The following is a 16499-nucleotide window of genomic DNA, read 5'->3' as shown; positions in this document are numbered from 1 at the left end:
AATTTGAACTTTTAATATTTACATTAAGAGGTTGCGCATCGCAATATTTTATTTATCGTGATAATAACACGCGAAAAATAGTTTTTGTTCCTTCTGATTTTTATAACTGGCCAACGATGCGTCGGACAGAAAATTGACAGACATATTTGTTGAGAGAATTGAACGTTCTTAAGGTTCTTAAATAGCTTTTGAATTTTTTTTTTTTTGCAACAAAGAGGAACAAAACATTCTACGCGATTATTTATTATAGAACGATACGATATTACATCGATTATCAATCATCAGCGCATTTTATTTTCGCCGTTCGTTTCTCGACGATTTTCAACCTGTCGAGTTGGTAACGAGAGGAAAATTTTTGTTTCTCTTATTTTTCCACCGCTGGTTTTTTTCTGTAAAACATACCTATACGTCCGGCGTTACATTGTACGCGGGTGTGTATAATAATACCGAAGTATACAGGGATACTTTGATTTTATCGCGGTACTGATTTACTACTCAGCAGCGCGGCGAAGCGGCAGAAATTCCCGCGAAACAGCTGTCACGATATTCTTACGCGTGGAATTTCTCTCTTCTTTTTCCTTTTCATTTTCATTTTCATTTTCCTTCTCATTCTCCTTTTTCCCCCCAACACACCACAGCCAGCCAGGAATGTTTCTGGTGGGTTTAGAATTTCGCGCCAAAAATATCTCGCACCTATAACACTGCGCGTATACATTTTATTTATCAGTATTTCATACAAATATACATAGGTATGATATGTTGACGAATTTTCGGAAAGAAATTAGTGCATTTTTAGGGGCAGCCGCGGTGGAAAGCCGTAAATTATTTTTTTCCGAAATACCCTGATACATCTTATTGTACAAACGCGCGCACGCACACATGTGTAAATAAATACTTGCTGTCCCGCAGGATTAATTATTTATCCGTATCATTTTTTTTTTTTTTTTTTTTTTCAACGCAGCTTTGCATCCGCCGTGTTCGTTTATTGATTAAAAATGATTACGAGTGAATTATTAATGCCTAAAGTTTATAATACTTGGAAGGAAGGGTGATTATAAATAACGTACAAATCGACACGGCTTATTTATAACGTATAATAATATACGACGTAATTTAAGAGACAGAAGTTTGCAAAGTTCGTCGCGGACCGGCTGTGGCTGAAAATTTTTGGCCACTTACCAATAACGTATATAACATCGTTATAGACGTAGGTACATCCGTACGTGCATACGTAAGTATGGATTATTGCACAATAATTCACACATAGGTTAATACAGGTCTAACAACGTATACGAAACGTGAATACATTCACTTCCCTGACATCCAAAAAAGTTTTCTACCCTTGCTAATTCTTGTTCAAAAAATTTCTTTTTTCTCCACAACGGTAATTCGTTACAATATATATCTAGTACGTACAGACTCGACTCAGCGAGTGCGTATTTTTTACTGCAGTTGACCAAGATTTTTCAAAAATACTTGAGCTTACTGTAGTTATAGTCTACGTAAAACTCAATACGTAAAGACACGCGGTCATCAGACGCGTATAATTCGCGCATACCGGTTTAACAGGGAATCAGGCGGATTTTCACGACAACATTGCGGTCATCTGCCAACAGCGGTTAACCGCTCGATCCACCCTCGACGTCTGGCTCTCTGATGTATCGGTGGATTTATTATAAACCGAAGAAAAAGGGTATATCGTTGTGTTTCGAAGGAAAGAGAACTCGACTTTTCTACGCGCGGTTTCAACGAATTTATAAATCTTTCTCGAGTACAAATTGGGTGTCTTGGATATCGTATGTTGAAATTTTCACACGACGATACTTGCCGTGAATGATCGTTGACGAAAATTCCGTAAGTCGCAACGAGACGAATTGGCAAAGTATGATTCGGAAACTGTGAACAAAGAAAAAAGTATACCGATACAGTCGTACAACAATTAGTCGAATCGAAATTCTAATATCGGGTTACTTCTTGTTATTATCTATTATCGTATTTATTATATAAATTATTATTGCATATAAATTGACCGATACGGTGTGATCGTGATTGAAAAATTCATCAGCAGGTCAACGATCCTCCAGGTCAATTACATGAAAATGCAAGATCTGAAATGCGTAAAACACGCATGAGTAAATAAATATCGCGAATTATTATAAACGGAGGGAGACGATAAATCCTCCTCCCTGTTCAATTTATATAATGTCAGAGCGCCGCGGTGGCGAATCGGGTGGTGAAAATGTCACGAAGGCGAGTTCGACCTTTCGTAATACGATATACGTACAGAGAAGGTCCGAAACCGCCCACGTAATCCGTGACGTCATGCCCCGATAACGTACGTATTCATACGCGTAACGTCGACGAATGCAGGGTGAAAATTATGCGTAGGGTGTATTCCACGGAAAATTAGCGGTCCACGCGTACCTCACCATTTTCGATTTTCATCATCATTCGGTACGTCTGTTGTTACCGATTCAAGGAAAAGGGTCTCGGAATTTTTTTACAAACTTTTTTCTCAGCCACCGGTGAAATTTGGGAACAAAATCGAAAAATCGATTCCGACAACGCCGTGTTTTAAAATGTGAAACAAATTCGCACAGATTCCATCATTTGAAATGTGATTTTCTAAGCGCCACGCGATAATGAGATCTCAATATTTAGCAATTTTTGTTTTTCGCAAGCTTTTATTTTTCCATGTCAGACTGGATTTTTTTTTTTTTTTCTACACACATCATTTTTATTTATATGTGTATTTCATACATATTGCGTATACATAACTTGTGTCTTAATTAATTACCATTGTTATACATTAATCGATTGCAACAAGGATTGTTTTGATAATATTTGTATTTATTCTTATTTTCACAGATCGAGGTACAATGGCGGACAATCCGAACGCTTCTCCGCAGGTGCACGTGGTGAGTGAAAATAATAACAATAACAACAACAACAACAACAACAATAATAATAATAATAATAATACAAAGTAAACAAAAACTCTAACCAAAAGCTGAAAAAAAAAAACAACAGCGATGTATAATCTGTCATGTGGAAAAAAGTGCAAGCGTGTGTGACAGGATGCGAATGAATAATGACTTGTAATTATTTCAACAAAATTTTAAATAATCATCCCCCCCTCCCCTCGGTAAGGAATAGATAATGGGAAGGCGGGAAATTTATATAATCGTCGTTAAATTCGTGGGGGATTTATCGTACATGTAGTGTAGTATACGTGTACTTGGTTATTTATAAGGCGTGTGTGTGTGTGTGTGTGTGAGACTGCCATGAATAAGGGAGATGCGAAGACAGAAATCCTTGTCGCGTTGTACGGTTCAAACTTCCCTCTCTATCTCTCTCTCTTTCTCTTCCGAAACGGCTTGCGGCAGTGCAGCAGGTCTTCTCCGTTCCATCGGACAGATATAAACGTAATTATCCGTTAGTTCCCACCTACTTGCTACTTACCTACTTCTTCTTCTTCGCTTTGCCGTCTCTCTATATTATACCTATAAATATACGTATGCAGACACGACGTTGTTATACATCTCGACACTCACTTTATTATATCAAACCGTTTTACACGACGTGCGTCGTTTGATCCGCGCCTCGTTATAATTCTCGTTATATTTCCACATCGTCTATCATATTACATGCATTATACGTATACGTCTATAATCTATCGTACTAAAAAATTATAAAAATCGAAGGGGGTGAGGTGCGTGGGTTGCAAATTTCACGTGGAATGCCCCATATACGTATATACGTATATGTGTATGTATATAAATTATACGCTCTCTGCAAACTGGCGAAAGTTGTAAATGATTCGACTTTTACTTCGACTGCGATTATATGCGAGCAATTATTGTACGATCTATATTATTTGAAACTAGTCAATTGCGTTTCCGTTTCAGGCTTATCGTAGACGATCGGTACGTCATCGTGTTACGAAAAACAAAACCAAACGAGATGGAAATCGTGTGAAATACGATATATTTACTATTTACCTTGGTAAACGTTTGATTGTATCGTTTTTATAGAAAAGGTCAAAGTCTTGGTTTGTTTTTTAAACTAATTGGAAACTCGGTAACTCGGGAATGAAAAAATACGTAACGTGACCATCTCGGCTTCATCGACTCTTTGTTATCAAACGCAAGATATTCCCCAAGATATTCTTCGATTTGGTAGATCTAATTAGGGAAAAAGAAAAAGAAACAAATGAAGTAAAAAATCGTTCACGATAATCTCTCGAGGCGGAAACGTGCGATTTCCAATTATTGACGTCGGAGTTGAATCGTGGAAGGGCTGAAGGGGTGTGAAAAAATTCGTCAGAATTGCCCTATAAGCGATGGTTTCGGTTATTCGAGTCGAAGGTGCGTTACTTCGTCGCCTAGACGAGACGAGGTGATAAAAACTCGTTGGAAAGTTGCGAGCAAGGGAAAGTTTGCACACGTATAAATTCAATCATGTTACATTATGGTGGTTCACGTATACAGGCATGACAATGAAATGATAACTTGGCGATGATATTGTCAGATTTAATTCCGGTGTAAGGGAAATAAATGGTCGTATCGTTGAAGTAGTTGCGGGTTATTGTGAAAGTCAATGTTTTAATAAATAATCATCGTTTGCTTTTTTGGGATTATCGAAGATGAAGTAAAACCTGACGAAGCAAAACGTTGTATTTCGTCACGATACAACACGGATCAGCAAAAAAATATTTTATTTCAGCTGCACGGGATGGTTTTGGTAAATATTTATGTTTCCGTCTAAAATGACTTACAATTTCCTACATCACGTACGGTCTTTTGCAGAACACGAGGTGTTTGTGTGAAAAAAAGCATAACACAATGAAAAAACCATCAGTTCGTTACAACGAATTAAACAGCAGTTCTTATAAAATCAGACCAATAGTATCTTCACGAAATGTACTCAGCATTCCGTTTCTATTCTTTTTTGCTTATGAAGCCTCTTCTTCTTCTCTTTGATCGAGAATAGGATAACTAGATTTCGAGTCAAAAACGGGGGGCTTCACTCTAAATGAAACTACAAACACGAGTTTGAGAAAAAAACCTGGCGCGATGAAAATTATTGAGTATATTTCCCAGTTTCGGTGAGTAAAAGTTTATGAAATAATCTCTGCAGTTTTTTGGTTGCAGACCTATGTAACAAGTAATTCGTTGCAATAGTCGAGCTCGCGATAAATTGATCGACGTCAGAGTTGTTTTTTTCTTTTTACTTTACACCGATCAATTCTCTTGGTTCTTTAAATCCTCCTCAAGATAAATCTGCGAAGGGCACTTGAACTCGAGATGCTGCTGCTGCTGTTGCTGCTGTTGCCGCTGCACTGAGATGCTTGAGACGTGCATCAGAGATGACGCGACGCGACGCCGCCCGGATCGATAAAACTAGTGCAGCAGACTTGCTGCAGCCGCTGCTGCAGCATCGTCTTGAAATCCGTTTACGTATGCGCCGATAACTGCTCGAGCAGAAATTAAAGTCGAAAAAATTCGCAAAAATTCGCATTTCAGTTTCTGTATATATGTGTATGTATATTTTAATGATTATTTATCGCGAGACTTATGTTAGAAGCGTTATTTTAACGAAATATTCGGAAAAAGATTAACGATTTACCGATTTTTGGATTACTTCAAAGGAACTAAATTTTTGAACTATAAGAAATATTTTGTTTTGCTTTACGGTTTGATGAATTTCATAAAATTTAAAATTTTTGCGATATTACGATTTTTCGCTTAGCAAATATCGTTGTAATAACGTTACTAACGACAGAGGGAAAGCAATTCTCGAACCGACGAAACGGATTTTTTTGAAGTCCATCTAACTTCAATCTGGTATCCCTTATTGGTTCCAAATACGGTAACTTCAATTCACCAATTTCGAATTAGACAGTCTGTCAAAATGATTTACAATTAGTCTAACGAATTATTTGACTCAACCGAAGCCTTTCTCGTCGCGATCGAGTCAAGCATCGATTATTGAAGTTTATGCGTTGAACCTCCAAGTCGCAGGTTCGTTGACAGAAACGATTAGGTACTTCGATTAAAACGAATCTAGCCAACGAAACGTTCACATCGATCGAATGCCGTACTTTGTTGATCTGACCGGAGCTTCTTTGACGTAAATAATTCTTTCCTGAGGTGAACCTGAGGTTCTAGTGAGCGTTAGTGCTACTATCTGAGAAAAAATTCACATCGTCATACCAGGTAGGTGATACAGACAATCGCATTTCTTACAAATAAAAAGAAAAGGTCAAATTTCTAGGGTTTGCAATTCGTCGAGATTGGTTGGTACGATGATGTGAATTTTTTCTCAGACAGTAGCGCCAATACTCACTGAATCTTCGCAGTTACAGATGGATTCGAACATCGTCACGCTTGCAATAAAATATATGCTGAGAGTGTGTCCGAAACTCGTGTATTTTAAATGGTGATATCCATCCGTTTACAGGCACGGGTTAGAATTGATATAAAAATTTGAAAGAATCAGAAAATTGTTTTTTAATTATTTATAGTTGATTTGGGGGATGGTCTGAAAAAAAATCATCAACACTCACCCCAATATACACGCATATAATATAAGAGCTTTGAAGAGGCGAAGACGGAAGGAGGAAAACGAATCTGGGCGATCCTCGCGTCTGACGAGACGCACTCGACAAGCAGCAGCAACGTCGCAAGAAGAATAATAAGAAAAATACGTGACTGATCTAACCCTAAAGCCAGCGAACCCAACCTCGGTGGTCCGACCCGACAACCGATCGCGGCAAGTCTGACGGTTCTCCGGAATTTATCACCGTAGAGTTCGCCGCTTCTTCTATATTTCCCCGACTCTACGGTTACGACCGACCGCATCACTCCGACTGCTGTTACGCATCACCCAGCCTCGTATAACGGGCTTTACGTACGTACGTACCGTACCTACGTTACGTTACGTTACGTTACGTGTCTAGATCTATATATATATTACTTATCGCGTTTGCAGTTCTCCGCTGCCAACTACCGCCAACTCGTATGAACGCGTATGAAACAAGAATCACCGAAAATAATAATCTATTTTTGAATAATTCGATTATTCTTTCCCGATTAATTGAGTATAATCGATTGTTTTTCAAATTCGACCTTACTCGACTATCATCACTCCCTTAGGTACTGAATAACTATTTGATATAAAAGTAAAAGATTAATGAATATTTTTACCTGAAATTGAAATATATTTTTAATGAAACTGTCAATTATAAACAAACTTTTCCACCATTAAGATTGCGTACTCAAATTTATGATATTTTGATTTCAAATGCACAGTGTCGCAAAAATACAAAATAATCTATTAATCGATTCATTTTTATCGATTCAATCGAGTCGTGTTAGTTTATTTTTTCTTGACTCGATCAATCGATGCATCGATTATTTTTAGTTTAGTGGCCATCGTTAATCTGAAATTTTCGTGTGCAGGACTTGAGAATTTTTTTTTTTTACTTCATTACTTGTTAAATGAAAAATTAAACGAATCCGAATAGAACAATTGAAACGGTCAATTTTTCTCTTTATTTTATTTCAAATATTGTCGCGGTGAAGCTTTAATTGTCGAAATAAATTATAATAATTACGACTATACGAACATGACGTTGTTGACCCATTTGCATACTTATTTAAAAATTGAAAATGGCAGAGCAAACTTGACTTTTTTGCGATTTTTATACAGTATACCACGTAACGTAATTTTCTACAGTATTTCAGAACTTTTTTTTTCTCTCTTTTATCTGCGGGAATTGCGTATTATATTATTTTATGATCAACGTAGTCTGCACGTTCCATTTGTGTATTTTTGTATTACATGAAATTTTAAACTCGATTTCGAAATTACATTTGTGCCATTGAACAGTATGCAGGAGTTGCTTCGAGCCTGCAAGTTTTTCTACTTTTTTTTTTTGTTTTAAAGCGGTTTATCTTGCCTCATTTCCGTCTTTACAACTTGTGTAATAAATGCTCGCGGTACGCGGCGTTGCGGAAATCTTCTTGCGTCTTTTTTTTTTTTTTTTTTTTTTTTTTTTTTTAATGCCTGAAACGAGTTTTTTTTTCACCTTCGCTGATTCTGGAATCAGGACCGCTTTTTATCGCCTCTCGCCGCTTTGTTCTTCGTTTCTTTCAGCTCTTGCGCGCGGCTGTTCGTTAGAACACGACGTATTATCATTATTATTATTTGTATAAATAATGATTTCAAGTTTTTATACGGGGAGTAGAACGACTTGGAAAAAAAATGGATTTTCGACAATACAGAATTTCCGCGTCATTGGATACCGAGAATTTTTACCGTTCGGCGAGTTTGTTATTAACAAAAAATCTTTCATCGTCGATAAATATTTGAAATTTGACTTGCTTCATCTGTCTCATCGTCATCTACTCTATCATTGTCGGTGACAACATTTTTTTTATCTTCGATTTTTCGCCCTCTTCTCCTACCTCTATGGAATTTATACCCATTATCATCGTATACGCGCAATAATTTAAGTTACCTTGTTTTCATTTATAAAATGTATTATATTTGATACTTTTTCGTACAATCGATTTCTGTAAAAAGATACGCTTGTCGCGCATTAAGCGGGACATTTTTATGATATATATGTATACATATGTATATTTGCCGGGTCGTTTGGAGGATTGAAATTCTTGGCTCAATTTAAAGTTATTGCTTTATACACCACGACCACCATCACCGCCGGCTCTACTTCTGCGGGTTTGTTACGGTCGAATTCCGTCAATCACGCGTGTAAATCATACCGACTCTAAATATCCAATTTATTTCTAAGTCAAACTCCAATTGTACGACGACCCTCAAAATACGTCGCCATTTCTCACACAGTGTCGTGTGTAATTCAATCTCTGTCGCAATTTACGGGCATTAAAAAAGTACCACGATTTTAAATGGACTCGACACGACTTTCTCATTTTTTTATCATCATTTAGGTATCTTATAATTCGGTTCTTTCTGCGATAGAGACAAAAAATTCTCGATTCGTCTTTGTTCTCGTCTAAAAGCCAAGCGCCTGGCATCAGGCAACGTCTGTTGCAGCGCCGTAAAATCGGTTGCCATCGAGCAGGCGGTCGTCGAAACATCTCAATGTTGATATTGAAGAAATCTTATTTATCTATAAATCTTCTCGCCGATCGGATGTCTCCCACAAATTCATTACACTTACGTATAATTTCTATTCATCGTCAGGGTTTCGGCGAAATATAGATCTCAATAGGTGATTAATGCTCGTATAAATGCGAATGGACATTTTCTTTCATCTCAATTCTTAATCGTCAAACAAGCTTGCCGAATATTTTCTGTAAGTATAATGATAAATTGTTTGCATTTATCGCGATTCTGTTTATTAGATTTTGTTTCCTTCTTTCTTCTCCTGTTTTTTTTTTAGACAATTATGTTATAAATAACACAGAATGATTGAATGAGAAAAAACTGGTGTTGCAGTTCTTTTATTTTCTTTCCTTCTTTCTTTGCTTATATTTTTTCTCAGTCACTAACCGCGAGTTGGTTATAATTTTCGCTAACTGCAGGATGTTTCCTCGAGTAGGCTTGCGGTGATTTTTCGCAAACAAAAGTCGCGAGCTTGCACTCAAGCTCGATGGAAATGTATAATGCGGTTTACCGCAAGTTAAGAGGAAAATTACGCCTTTAGCACGAATCATTTCATTCGTGTACGATGCGTACGTATGTCTGTACATTAGGATGTTCCAAAGAAAAAAAAAATATTTTTTTATCTTCCAAACGCGCATCAAATTTTTGTTAGAGCTTCTCAAACAGAATATCTCAACCAAATTAATATGAGCTCTTAATATTGATATTCAGAGGTATCTATTTTATTTTTTTTCATTTTCCATTTAAATAACACACGACAAAAGATGGGAAAATTTTTGATTTTCTTCTTTTCGTAAACGGTTTGACTTGTAAACTATCTATAAATACAGATTCTTTCAGCAAACTTCACGCAATATAAAATAATACTGAGATAGAGAATTTTCCCAACTCCAACCGATTAAGCTATATTTAAGAAGACTCAATATTTGTAGACGAATATCTCTAAATCGCTTATAGTTGGGAAAATCCTATCTCACTACTATTTTATAAGGCGTGAAATTTCCTGTAAGACTTTGTATTCAGATGGTTTATAAGTCATGCGGTTTACGATCAGAATAAAAAAATTAAAATCTTTCCGTTTCTTTTTCCACGTATTATTTGAATGAAAGATTGATAAAATAAAACAGACACCGTTGCGTATCAATATCAAGAGCTTATATTTTGACGAGATAATAAATTTGAGAAGCTCTAGCGGAATTTTTACGCGCGTAGGAAGAATAAAAGTAATTTTTTTTTTTCATGCAAAGTACGCCGATGCCTGTTGCTGGCTTTTCGCTTCGCCCTAGTTGAAATGATTCGGAAACTCGTGCGATGCGTGATGTATATTGTACAAGTACCTAACTCGTACACCCGCCATTCCACCCCGAATACATACGTTGGTCGTATTATAAATAGATACGGCTTGGCAAGCCCCGCGGTATTTTACCCGTCGTTAAAACCCGGAAATAAGTTGTTTAATTCAAACAAACATTTATTATATTTGTATGCACAGTGTTACGTATTATAGGTTCATGCATATTTTCTCAGCGTCGGCGGACAGTTTATTACACTCCGATATGCGATGATGATGAGGATGATCCTGATGATTTATCGGGGAATATAATATCTCTGACATGTTGTTGAAATTTTTCATTTAAAACATTTATCATTTGTCGGAATGACTAATGTGATTTTTTACGCTTGCGCCTTTACGGCGTATACAATATTGGGAATAGGAAAGAAAGATCGTGTTGTGAATTTCGCAAAACATCAGGCCGAAGTTTGTAAGGTTGTCGTATAGGATGCATCTTTGGAAAAAGTCGTCATTTTGCAACATTGGGATTACTTGAAATTTACAAACTCAGATTTAGTAAATTCAACTTTTATCAGGTATTCTAAAGTTGAATGATAGTCATTTTTGTTGAAACGTTTCGAATACGTTAACGTTACTAACTTCAGCACCGTCATAAAACACCATCTCCGTGTTGCTGTACGTGCGTAATGTTCTTAAAATTCAATCATTACATATCTGAACTTACATAAACTTCTGTAAACTAACATTATACACATAATATATCCAGCACATGACACAAACTTGTGTAATTCATTAAGGTTTATTATTTTGATAAGAAAATAAACAACTACGTAATATTTATATTTTAAACGAACAGATTATTATGTTACACATTCGTTTTAAATACTAGCGACAAGGTTTTCAATCTGTCGAATAAAATTAGTTTGTATCGTATTTTATTCCTTTTTCCAATCAACATTTTCTTTGGATTTTTACAAGACGAATTTTTTTCGATCCGATTAAAAAAATAATACCGTTCTATGGGATATTAGGTGCGGTATGAAATCGTCGTCGCCTTTTCTTCCTGCAGCAGCTGCATCGGTGATATTTACTTTCGTACAAGATTGAACGTTTGTCGTAATGACGGATGATGCATCGGTGTGTGATGCACGTATATGCGTATGTACGTAACGTGTAAAGGTAAACGAATGAAACGGCTCTGTTAACACAGTGTTCAAGGCTGCTCGACGACTCGACGGGGAAAATAAACGAGGTATAGGTCAAGGAATCCCATCACGTTGTTGCAAACGCTTGTGTACATATATACATACACATACATACGTCTATGGTAAAAATGTAATTCGCTTCCGGCGGTTTTCTCATTATACATATGTATACCTGATATCCTATTTTTCTTCTATTTCGTCAAGCATCAACGTGTCTGTACGAAAACCTTTTATTTTGCATGTAGAATATCAATATCGATCGCATTATTTACTACGATTCTCGTTCCATACGTCGATCAGCATGGAAAACCTGAAAAACCAGTAAATGTCAGGGTGTATTTAAAAGGGGTCATGGAAAACTTGGAATTTTTTATTTGGTCGTGGGAAAAAATTGAAAATATCAGTTTTCTATCATGGGAATTAGAGATGATTTTTAGCGTTAGGAAAAGTTTACTCTCTTTTTTTTTTAACTCGCTTTTTTTTTGTACATTATTTTTATTGATACATAAAAATATTAATACCATTTTATGTAACGATCGTTATTTTTTTCTTCTGTTTCAGGTAAGTGACGATCGTGCATATTCTATCTTGTTCCACATCCACGCTTCTATGCTTACGGTCAGATATGATTACGATAATTTGAATATATGTTTTACGCAACGATCTGTGGAGAATTTACACGTTTCACGTAAAAATAACAATGTCGAAAGGTGAAGAATAGCGGATTCCCCTTTCTACATCTCTCCGAATTCTTATCGATTCTACCATTTTGCGAACGGAAGCGAGTCTGACAACGAGACCGACCATGCGCTTGCTATATGCACGAGTTTTCTTTCTTCTTCCCTTGAGGGTTCCATCGGTAAGGTGCGGTACAGGGTGTGCATACGAGACTGGATTACGTCGACGTCGACGTCGACGCGAGTGAGTCACGATCGAGAAACGTCGCGGCGCGGGCGTCGCTTTGGGACGACGAGCTGATTCACCCGGTGACAACCCTCAGGCTCTAAAGGGGAGACCCTGAACCCTACTTCGTATAACGAATTTATTTTTCGACCTGGGTATCTTGTCTCTCCTCCGTAACGTACCCGATATATTGAAATTACAGCGCGTGCCTCACGATTCTTGGACGATGTTGTCTGTTATCCACGTTCCGCTGCATACCGTATATGTATATTAGGGTGATCCTTACTTAGGGTGTTGATGATTTTTTTTTTCACACCACCCCCCAAATCGACTACAAATAATTAAAAAACAATTTCCTGATTATTTCAGATTTTTATGTCAATTCTAACCCGTGCCTGTAAACGGATGGATATCACCATTTAAAATACACGAGTTTCGGACACACTCTCAGCATATATTTTATTGCAAGCGTGACGATGTTCGAATCCATCTGTAACTGCGAAGATTCAGTGAGTATTGGCGCTACTGCCTGAGAAAAAATTCACATCATCGTACCAACCAATCTCGACGAATTGCACACCCTAGAAATTTGACCTTTTCTTTTTATTTGTAAGAAATGCAATTGTCTGTATCACCTACCTGGTATGACGATGTGAATTTTTTCTCAGATAGTAGCACCCATGCTCACTAGAACCTCACGTTCATGGATTTTTTCGAGCATTATCGCTCTTACAGTAAAATATATACTAAGAACGTGTCCGAAACTCGTGTGTTTTAAATTGGGAAATCCTTCCTCTTACAGACACGGGTTACGGTTGATATAAAAATCTGAAAAAAATTGTGAATTGTTTTTCAATTATTTACAGTTGATTTGGTGGGGTGATCCGGAATAAATTCGTCATCAATCTAAACGAGGACCACCCTAATATATGTGTATGTATGCGACGTTATAATTATCGCGCAGTTATTTGATACTCTGCGGAAGAAGGCGAAGAACGTGCAAGGAACGATAATGTCTCGAAGATTGTAAAAATCAGACCGAACGTTGGAATAAAAAGAAACGCTCTATGTTATATACATATCAACGTAAATTCAGGATTCAAAAGTGCAGGATTGGTTTAAACTTTTGAGACGCACGTTACTGTGCTGAGTCAATTTTTATAACAACGTATTCTATGGATTTTTGGCTCGGTGATTACGAATCTGAAGTCGGATTTAAAAAATTCAAGACGGCGATGACAACACGACCGACGAAAATTTTAAACTCCGTCAAATATGGTACGAAAAATTCTAAGCACGAGTTTTCAGGTTCGCTGATTCGTTTCGCTATCCTGAATATTGACAATCTGATTTCAGATTCGTAATCAGCGACGCCAAAAACTCATAATTGACGTAAAACATGCAACTTTCTCGGAAACGAATAATTCCTTCAATTTTCACGCTGTTTTTCAATCAATTTATTTCTAAAAATACGTAATATAAATTATATCGCAACGAGTTACTCTCGATTTTTGCAAATCTATCGGTATACCACCAGCGATAGGAAAAGAAAGAAGAAAGGGCAAAATATTTGACTGACAATGAGTGACAATGAGAGCCAGTATAAGTTTGCGTCAAGACCATTCCGTAAGGCACGGCAGCTGGTCTGCCGTAAACCCGTAAAGAAATCACGAACCGTGGTTCCGGCGTGTCTGTATCCTTCTCTTCTTTCTCCCTTTAATTTCCCTCTTGCCTGCAATGCGTGCGTGCCTGAAAGTATACTTTTATATCACCGTTGAGTAAAAGGGAACTACGCTCGCTACTCGGTGACGGCGCGTAGAGTTTATTAGCTACGTTGCGTATTACGGTATGGACCTTATACGCACACATACGTATATAAATAATATCACGCGTTGAATGTGTCATGCTTTTAATACAGCGCGATTCGACGAGTAATTAATAGCGGATAATTAAATTCTTTTCCGTTGGAAGTGGGAGTTGCGTTTATTTTTAAATCGTTGGAAATTAGTCTGAGGAATGAGTTTCTTTATTTTTATTTTTATTTTTCTTTTCAAAATGTTCGAAATGTTTTTCGCCGATGTTGAACCGAGATTTTACAGCATATAAGCGATTTCGGAAAAATTGTAACTCGGAAGTCGTGAGACCGCAGCTGGGAATTCCTGCTAACAATAAAACCGAATAAAGGCTGGAAGTGATCGTTAAAGTTGGCCGAAGAACCGCGGGCGAGACTCGGAAGTGCGTTTTACGTTCGCCCAACATATACGTAGTACGTAGTACACGTAAGCCTTGGTTAACGAGTTTATATTCCTGCGGGAAAGCCGATCCTTCCTTTCTCCTTAATTCGTTTCATTCCATTCGTTGTTGTTATAATAATATAATAGGACTTTAAGTAATTCTTATACGTACCTACGGTAGGTTTTTTTTTGTCGTGTCGCGGTCGAATTAATCGTTCACCAATCAACAGAAAACTGCGACTAACAATTCCGCGGTTTTATCCGAAAGATTAATCCTCTCGGAGAAATTTTAATTTTTCAAATTCGCTACAGATTGAGGGAAAAATATTGGCGCAACTTCTCTTTTTCTCGAAATAAATTCTTCTGAAATTAGATAACGTGTTTGTCGATTTTTCGTTCCTTCTTTATTCCGGTTATTCGTCATGTTCATCTTCATATTTACACTCCTCCGTATAGCTAGCCTCCGGATTAAATAATGTCTCTAACAGTCTCAAGCTTTAGACGTCCCGCTTCTTCGCCTAACGTGAAGTTTAACCGAACCAACAAACAGATCATTGTGTAAACGACGGACACGGAAATATCTTCTCGCCGTTCGTTTTACTCTGTTTTATTTATTATATCACGACTCGAGACAAAACCGCCCTACGATTCTTCTTTTAGTGTGTCTCTGTGTGTGTGTGTGTGTGTGACGCGTCAGAGAAACATTGATGTCACTGGCAAAATCAGGAGATGAAAGGTTATACGGCGATGCGGTCACTGCGTGCGATATAACTGATATAACAAATAATTATAATCGTTATTCGCTCTAAGATATTTATGTGTTGTGTTAATTAATATTCATTTTATACACGGAATACATCTTGTATCGATTTGGACGGGCATTCCGTTTGCTTGGATTGGAACATATTTTACCTCTCGTATGTACGTTATAATTTAATTATAATTGAGATACATCGGCATTTTCCGTCACGTAATAACATCGCGACGTCAAACCTCTCACAGCGTATCGTATTTCCATAGGGTGAATGACCCGCCACGTTTCGACCCCACGAATTTTCACATTGACTGATCTCCCTCCCTTTCATTCGCCGTGCCATGCACCCTGCTTTTCGCCTCGGGATCATCGGTCGACGTTGGTTAAATAATCCGCACGCGGGACGATGGGGAGAATGTGATAAATTTATTGGAAATTGATGCCGATGACAAGTTTTTACTTTCACTCTTTTATTTTCCATTTTCCCTTGGAAATTGACAGATTGTTAAGAATTTCAAGTTTGGTTCAGATCACTTTTTTTCTTTTTTTTTTTCCTTGCAAGAAGGTGGCGAAAGTTGGATTTTGATTATTACATCGGGATTTTTATTTATTATGGGTAGAGATTAAGTTGCATTTTTTGAAAATAATATTATTCGATGACCGTTGAAATGTTACAGAATATTCTGCCTCGTCTCTGTCTGTTTCCTCGACGAAAATCTTGCCGAATTTTTTTATACAGTTGAATTATTTGACAGTATCCAAGATACAAATGAACAACTACGAGTGAGTTGTACATGTTACACGGTTAGAAAAAAAAAGTGTGCCAGCAGGTTCAGCAAAATTTTTGGACTGATTTAACCATCGACAAATTATTTTTTTATTTATTGTCAAGTGAAAGAAAAATGTCCGAAGTACAAATTAAACGTCGATATGACGGTTTAAATGATAACAATTCC

General features: G+C 37.1%; 1 protein-coding gene across 12 annotated transcripts in view; it reads left to right on the top strand.

Annotated features, from left to right (window-relative positions):
• Positions 1 to 16499, top strand: part of LOC124302699 (rho GTPase-activating protein 21-A) — a 101073-nt gene that overhangs the window by 19495 nt on the left and 65079 nt on the right. For all 12 annotated transcript variants that reach the window (XM_046759113.1, XM_046759112.1, XM_046759116.1 and 9 more), the window contains exon 2: positions 2869 to 2918. In XM_046759113.1, coding sequence (XP_046615069.1) covers positions 2880 to 2918 — 39 coding nt within the window. In that variant the 5' untranslated portion in view covers positions 2869 to 2879. The remainder of the gene's footprint in view (positions 1 to 2868; positions 2919 to 16499) is intronic.

This window comes from Neodiprion virginianus, chromosome 4, assembly GCF_021901495.1.
Source record: "Neodiprion virginianus isolate iyNeoVirg1 chromosome 4, iyNeoVirg1.1, whole genome shotgun sequence".
NCBI lineage: Eukaryota > Metazoa > Arthropoda > Insecta > Hymenoptera > Diprionidae > Neodiprion > Neodiprion virginianus.
This window is presented reverse-complemented; position numbering and strand designations above follow the sequence as displayed.